Genomic DNA, 7947 nt, shown 5'->3' with positions numbered 1-7947 from the left:
CCCTCCCCCTTGGCCGCCTGACGGTCGCTCCATTTGCACTGCACCCACAAGCAACCCCAACGAAGGTGCAAGTAGCCCAGCCCGGTCCAGCCCCCATCCTCTTCCCTTCGCACTCCCCGTGCATGTGGTCCGGGGGCGTATTACCCACTATACTTGCTCGCCTCTGCGGTCTGCGGCTGCCATCCGTCCATCTGCCCCAAAATCCGTCCATTCTCTTCCCCATTCATCCTTCCTTTCTAAAACCTCTCCTCCCAGCAACCGCGCAACCACCATCCCCTTCCCCGTCCCTCTCGGTTTGAGCCTGATTTTTCGCCTCGCCCGAAAAAATCGGCTCAATGGGCATCGGGATATCGAGCAGCTAGCTGACCTGCGACCCTCATCATTTTCAGATACCGTACTCCTTTTTTGTTTATTCTACTCCCGCTGCATCCCAAGCCGATCAATCCATCAGACCGCCTCCGACCCCGACCGACTTGCCGACTCCGACTTCGATTGAGACGAATACCCACCGTGCCTCTGCTACGATTCCACGGTCCGTAAAAGGACCACAGCCTTGCACCTCATGGCTTCCTCATCGAGCAACGTCGTCGGCGTGCACTATCGTGTAGGAAAGAAAATTGGAGAGGGTTCTTTCGGCGTCATTTTCGAGGGCACCAACCTCCTGAACAACCAGCAGGTCGCCATCAAATTCGTACGTCGGCTTCGCTCAATCAGGCACCCCATCGCCCACGGCGTCGCGGTGATCCTGCGTTGCAGCAACATTTGACTAATCCCTTTTCTCGTCGTAGGAGCCGCGCAAAAGTGACGCTCCTCAACTGCGAGATGAGTACCGCACGTACAAGATTCTCGTCGGATGCCGTATGTTGTCGTCTTCAATGTTCTCGCATCATATACACCGCTAACTCGTTTTCAAGCCGGCATCCCCAACGTTTACTACTTCGGTCAAGAGGGTCTCCACAACATCCTCGTGATCGACCTCCTCGGCCCCTCGCTTGAGGACCTCTTTGATCACTGCGGCAGAAGATTCACGATCAAGACCGTCGTCATGGTTGCCAAGCAGATGGTAAGTGGGCTCAGAATCGGTGGGTGTAATGCGACTTATCTGACTTGGCATAGTTGTCTCGCGTGCAAACTATCCACGAGAAGAATCTCATCTACCGTGACATCAAGCCCGACAACTTCCTCATCGGCAGACCAGGCACCAAAGCGGCCAACGTCATTCACGTCGTCGATTTCGGCATGGCTAAGCAGTACCGCGATCCCAAGACGAAGCAACACATCCCTTATCGTGAGCGAAAGTCGCTGTCTGGAACCGCTCGCTACATGAGTATCAACACCCATCTTGGCCGCGAACAATCCCGACGCGACGATCTCGAGGCTCTTGGCCATGTCTTCATGTACTTCCTGAGGGGCGGTCTTCCCTGGCAAGGACTGAAGGCTGCCACAAACAAGCAGAAGTACGAGAAGATCGGCGAGAAGAAGCAGACTACTCCTATCAAGGATCTCTGCGAGGGATTCCCCGACGAGTTCAACAAGTACCTGACGTACGTACGCAACCTCGGCTTTGAGGACACCCCCGACTACGACTACCTCCGCGAGCTCTTCACTCAGGCCCTGAAGAACACCGGCGAGGTTGAGGACGGCGAGTACGACTGGATGAAGATTTCCAAGGACTCGGGCAAGGGATGGGATGCCATGAAGGGCCACAACCAGGGATATCTTCACAACCCAAATGCTCGACCCGGCCCGTCCCAGATGGAGCTGCACAGCGGCCATCGGGGCGGTGCTGCAAACCCCAACAACCCACAGAACCTGACTGTCGGCCGTTTAAACGCCGCGCAACCCCCGCCTCCTTCTCCGATCAAGCAGATGGCGAAGTCGAGAGGTCAACCAAACGCCCCCGGCGCCTTGAGCGCGCAACGGGGCAGCGGAGTCGGGGGTCTTCGGGACATGGCCACCCCCACCGGCTCAACTCAGGCCCAGTTTCAGAACAGCAACCGCAACCTCCCACAGAACGTCCCCCAGCAGACGCCGATGAACCAGCAGCAGGCCCAGCCTAACGGTCGGCCTGCCGAGCCTCAGCCCACAGGCTTCCAGAAGTTCATGAAGGTGCTGTGCTGTGGTAAGTTTTTGTCCTTTGCCCGAATCCAGCCTCGAGGCAAGACAACTAACAATGTCGTAGGTTAGAATCCTGGCTTCTGCTCTTGTTCGTGTTGCCAAAAGGACGGCTAAGACTGCTCCACCACTATATAAACACCCACTGGGCACAACCTAGCCAGGCGCCGGATCGATGTTTGAGTGCACTCAGGCGGCCACACCTGGTTGATGACTCTCCAAACACACCACATTCCCCTATGTCCGCCACTCTTCATCTCGACCGACTAGACTCATTCATCCTCCGAGCTACACTTTTTTCCGCGTGACGACCACGGAGTGGCACACAGTTGCACAACTGGCTGCTCCTGGATAATGACGAACACATTAGCCTTTCTTTCCGGTTTTTCTCTTCACCCGCGCTACGACTTAGTTTCTCCGCAGGAACCGTCATAGGGCATCATAAAATCACTGGCATGGAAATCTCAACTCGGGAACTGGGACCTTCTTGAACTAAGAACTTTCTGTTTCTAAGGAGAGAACCAAAAACATACAACTTGATAATGTACAGCGCAGCACGGCGCAAGGCGGTTGCAGGGGTTTTTAGCATTGGGTCAGGTTCTGCGGCACGTTTTCGTTATGTTGATAATAGGGCTGGCCGTGTCCGGCACAGCTTGAGGCGACTGCACTGTTGAGGGGAGGATGTTGATAGATGGCTGCAAAATGGGGGATGGTGCGCAGCCGCGGGATGTGGCAAGAGAGGAGTTGTGTGGAGGCTGATAGACAGAAGAGAAGTGGGATACAATGGACATGAAACTTCTACATATGTACCCACACTCGTCGATGAAGCACGCCGTTTCTTTCAAATCTCACGCCAAGCGCCATTTTGCAGAGCCTGGCCCGGCCGCTCTTCACGATGTTCAGACTTCTATCACGACCCATAGAATAACAGCTTGTTAATAGATTGAAAACACAGATCCTCCTTACCCGACCTTCCCCATGGTAAAGAAATGTAGTGGAAGCATTCCCTTGAACTTTCCCTTCACAGTCGTTCCTGGCAAGACTGGCATGACATGAAGCCCTATCAGGCCATGCACGGCTCTATTGATACAAATAGCATCAGGAGGTGAGTTGAGAGCGCCGTATTCTTTTCTCTCAACCTTATTCCTTGGTCAGAGCCGAGGCTATAGCTAGCTCCACAATAAACAACGTCCAGTCGCCCCCGTATTTATTGCGGCGACTACATGCGTTGCTCTGATCCTCAAAGTCCTATCTTGGGTACAGGTCTCTATGATAGGAATGAGCTAAGATGAGCATTCTCCACTCGCTTGGGATTTCACAAAGCCCTGCTAGCCTAGAACAGTGAGATTCATACAGCACGCGGGGATTTGACTAGAGTCAAAAGTAACGGCCACATGATTGCACGTAATACTGATGTTCTTGCAATTCTTTAGATGTTGATGGCAGCAGAACTACCTAAGGTGGGCGAACTAGCCCCTGCAGCAAATTGTCTTCAACTTCTGTCTTGATTGGCTACATATACCAAGGCGGAGAGGCGCAGTCCTAAGCTGTTGGTTGGTATGATGAGCAGCCTTGGGGAGGCCTCAAAAAGTGAGGAGATGCGGTTGAATTTCGTCAGATCAGGCTGCTTGCACATCTTTCATATCCCATCGATCTCTTGTCCATCTCCCTAGTTTCGCGACGCCTGACATACCACTACCTCCTCGCGATACTTGACCTACCGACTACATCACGGAGATATGGACCGTAGGCGACCTTGGCAAGACGATGATGTCGAAACTTCTCACCTTCCACGGCGACAAAAAACCTCGCATCATGATGATGCGCGGCGCTTTCTACCACACGATTGCTATACCATTGCCTGGATTTGCGCCCTTCACATAGAAATGGCAGCTGCTCGAGCCATGCTGGACGAGGAACACCAAGCCCCAGTCGCCTTCACGAACGACAGCAACACCTACTCGTTGGGGAGCATTCGGGGACATAACGTGGTCATCGCGTGCCTGCCCAATGCGCAGTATGGGACAAACAACGCAGCGAACGTACTGACGAACCTGACTCGGACATTCCGGTCAGTCAACCTCGGTCTAATGGTCGGGATCGGAGGCGGTGTGCCGAGCATGGCAGACGTGAGGTTAGGCGATATTGTTGTCGGAACGAGGGTGATGCAGTACGACTTGGGGAAGATCGTCGAAGACGGACAGATACGACGTACGGCAGTCCCCAAGACTCCTCACCAGACATTCGGTTCAGCGGTATCAGCCTTACGATGCGAACATGAGCTGCGACCCAGCTATATCCCAGTCATCCTTGAAGATAAGCTGGGGAACCACCCTGGTTACTGTCGTCCAGCATTACCCGATCAACTTTTCCCCGCGACATACGAGCACGAGGCCTCTACGCCTGATTGCAGCAGATGTGACCAGTCGAAGCTGACACCACGACGCGGACGGCTCTCGCAGGACCCATCCATACATTACGGTGTCATTGCTTCTGGAAACCAAGTCATGAGAAGCGGCACTGTCCGGGATAATGTTGCCCGGCAGTTGGATGCTGTGTGTTTTGAAATGGAGGCCGCTGGTCTCATGGACATTCTCCCTTGCCTTCCAATCCGGGGTATCTGTGATTACTCAGATTCTCATAAGAATAAAGAGTGGCAGAGATATGCTGCGGCAACGGCGGCTGCCTACGCTACAGAACTGCTGGCACTACTTCCCAACGCCTATGGCCATAGACGACCTTCCCACCAGTCTCATCTTGCTCAACCTACTCAGTGGTCAGATTTCCCGCAATCTGGACCTGCAACTGTCCAAGACCGAGCCGCTGGTCAGAACATGTCGGACGACCGACGGCGAAACTTGCTGGATTCCTTGAAATTTGACAACATCGATTCTCGAAAAGTCGACATCAGGGCTGCTCATGCCAAAACCTGCCAATGGTTTTTGAGTCACCCAGACTACCTGGCCTGGCTCGACCCGAGTCGGATGAAGGAACACCGTGGTTTCCTATGGATCCGAGGCAAACCAGGAGCCGGCAAATCAACAATCATGAAGTTTATCTACTTACGAACAAAAAAGGCACGCAAGACACGAGGTGTCATTGCTTCCTTTTTCTTCCATGCGCGAGGCGAGCAACTCGAAAAGTCTGTCGCAGGAATGTATCGTTCGCTGCTTCTCCAACTTTTAGAAGGCTACCCCGATCTCCAAGCCGTGTTGGATGACCCTGATGTTGTTCCCCGTACTCAAAGTGGGTGCCCCTCGTTGAATATACTTAAGGATATCTTCACGGCCTCGGTTTCCCGCCTCGGCTCCCGCCCATTCACTTGTTTTGTCGACGCCCTTGACGAATGCGACGAACAGCAGGTACGGGCTATGGTTCAGGATCTTGAGGAACTGGCGGACGAGTCAACAGAGAAGGGTCAACTCCTCCGTATCTGCTTCTCCAGTCGACACTACCCCTATATCAACATACGACATGGCATACATCTTACACTGGATGGCCAACCCGGTCATGTGAATGACTTGACCAACTACGTAACGAGCCGCCTAAATATTAAGGACCCCAAGCTTGTCGATGAGCTTCAAGGCCAAATTCTAGAGAAAGCCGCCGGTGTGTTCTTGTGGGTAATTCTCGTGGTCGAAATTCTCAACAAGGAAAACGGAAGGGGCCGCCTGGCTCTTAAGAAGAGACTCAAAGACATTCCAGACCAACTGAGCGAGCTTTTCAAGGATATCCTGAGACGAGATAATCAGAACATGGACCAGTTGCTTCTGTGTGTCCTATGGATCCTGTTGGCGAAGCGGCCATTGCGACCCAATGAGTTTTATCATGCCCTGTGGTCTGGACTATCTCCACAGGGTCTGGTTGATGACGAAGTACCCGACGTAACCAGTCAAGACTCTGGCGATACTATCACTAGCTGTGTCGTCAGCTATTCCAAAGGGCTCGCTGAGATCACAAAGTCAAACCAGCCAATCGTACAGTTCATCCATGAATCAGTCCGAGACTTCCTCGTCAAAGATAAGGGTCTCCAGGAAATATGGCCCGCCGTTGGGTATGACTGGGAGTGCCAGGGCCACGATAGACTCAAACAGTGCTGCTTCGTCTACATGAATTACCATATGGCACCCGGAAGTCTCTCAATACACTCGCCAGCTGCCCATGAGGAACATCACGACAATGATGCAAATAACTTTCCGTTCTTGGAGTATGCCAGTCATCATGTCCTTTTGCACTCGGATGGTGCCGAACTGGCCATCTCTCAGGAAAATTTCCTCTCAGACTTCCCTCTTTCTCTATGGATTCCCATTTATAATCAGTTCGAAAGGTATCAGATCCGACGATACAGTTCGCAGGCAAAACTACCCTATATTCTTGCAGATATGGGGCTCGCGAGGCTTGTCCACAAAATACCTGCAGACGAAATGCATGCTTGCTACCCTGAAGAGAGGTACAAATACACTTTGTTTGCGGCTTTGGCCAATGGTCACAAAGACGCTTTTGCCTCTATACTAGGCCTGACTTCGCGCATCTACAACGGAGGCGACATTACAGAGGGCCTTAGCCATCGAAGAAATGACCCGGCGCTGAAGGAATTTAAACCCTTAACCTGGGCTGCTCAGGCTGGCCGCAAAGACATAGCCAGACTGCTCCTAGCGAAAGGGGCAGACATCAATGAGAAGGATTACAAGGGGAAGACACCAATCTGTGAGGCAATTCTAGCAGGTCATAAAGAAGTTGTAAGGGTGCTTCTTGAAAGGGGGGCAGATGCTGAAGATACCCTTACTTTTGCCTCAAGAGACGGTCATGAAGAAGCTGTAAGGATGCTTGTTGAAGGGGGAGCAGATGCTAATTCTGGAGGTGCCCTTGCTTTTGCCTCAATAGGAGGCCATAAAGAAGTTGTAAGGGTGCTTCTTGAAAGGGGGGCAGATGCTAATTCTGCAGGTGTCCTTACTTCGGCTTCAATAAGAGGTCATAAAGAAGTTGTAAGGGTGCTTCTTGAGGGGGGGGCAGACGCTAACAGTCTGGTCCTTGGGAATAAAACCGCGCTCTATCATGCCCGCCAGAACGGCTACACGGAAATTGCACAGCTCCTTCTCGATCATGGAGCTGAAGCAGACTGATACGCTTCTCAACAGCTGCGAACTATCTCGGAGGCCAGATCAACAGTTATGTAGCAAATGCTTGGTATCTTACCATGACTGTGAACCATCAGATAGACTTATAAACTCCATTTGCGTCCCGCAGAAAACTGTACGTGGGAATCTATCGCAAGGATCTCGCCTGCCACTAAATATCCACGAACTGATGCTAGACGTGAGTGACATCGTTGTGCGCGTGTGTTGACCTTAAGCCCAAGACGGATCCATGAGAACGCCGTGGGAATGTTAGGGCCGGCGAGACAACGATTGCCACCTAGCTGAAGCAAGCAGCTCTTGTTGCCGTTCCGCCAGTCCGGTTCGACGAGATTGAAACTGATGCGGGCGTGAAGGGTTACAAGTAGAAGCAATGTGCTGCGGCCTCGTCGGAGAGTATATGCTTGCCCGCTGGGGATTGTGAATCAAACCGTAGGGCTTTAGAGGTTCCGAGGCATGTTCAACACAGTTTGGATGCGCTGTGAAGTGACGTCGCCTTATATACATGAACCAGAGGAATCCGGTTCATTGGTCACATGCTCCGGCTTGCTCTTAGCTGCCGTACACTATGGTGGGGTTTCGTATGCCGTGCGATCAGGCAGGGGCCAACCCGGCCACACCGGCCGACGACCCAAGTTTGTCTCCGAGAAGGAACCCTGGCCGCGACTTGCAGGTATACATAACGCATACCCTACGG

The 7947-nt window shown here is 52.6% G+C and overlaps 2 protein-coding genes across 2 annotated transcripts; both read left to right on the top strand.

Annotated features, from left to right (window-relative positions):
- Positions 1-562: 562 nt before the first annotated feature.
- On the top strand, positions 563-2187 carry LY79DRAFT_517258 (kinase-like domain-containing protein; the record flags this gene model as incomplete). The annotated part of the gene is made up of 4 exons (XM_060554906.1): positions 563-691; positions 789-858; positions 915-1063; positions 1117-2187. The coding sequence occupies 4 exons, from the start codon at positions 563-565 to the stop codon at positions 2185-2187; spliced, it is 1419 nt and encodes a 472-aa protein (XP_060413213.1).
- Positions 2188-3854: 1667 nt separating this feature from the next.
- On the top strand, positions 3855-7238 carry LY79DRAFT_517284 (Pfs, NACHT and ankyrin domain protein; the record flags this gene model as incomplete). The annotated part of the gene is made up of 1 exon (XM_060554914.1): positions 3855-7238. One exon carries the CDS (start codon positions 3855-3857, stop codon positions 7236-7238), a length of 3384 nt encoding a protein of 1127 aa, XP_060413212.1.
- Between the last annotated feature and the right edge of the window lie 709 nt (positions 7239-7947).

The sequence above is a fragment of the Colletotrichum navitas genome (genome assembly GCF_030913465.1).
Source record: "Colletotrichum navitas strain CBS 125086 chromosome Unknown LY79scaffold_37, whole genome shotgun sequence".
In the NCBI taxonomy this organism is placed as follows: Eukaryota; Fungi; Ascomycota; class Sordariomycetes; order Glomerellales; family Glomerellaceae; genus Colletotrichum; species Colletotrichum navitas.
Note: the sequence above shows the minus strand (reverse complement) of the source record. Positions and strands in the feature narration are given on the sequence as shown.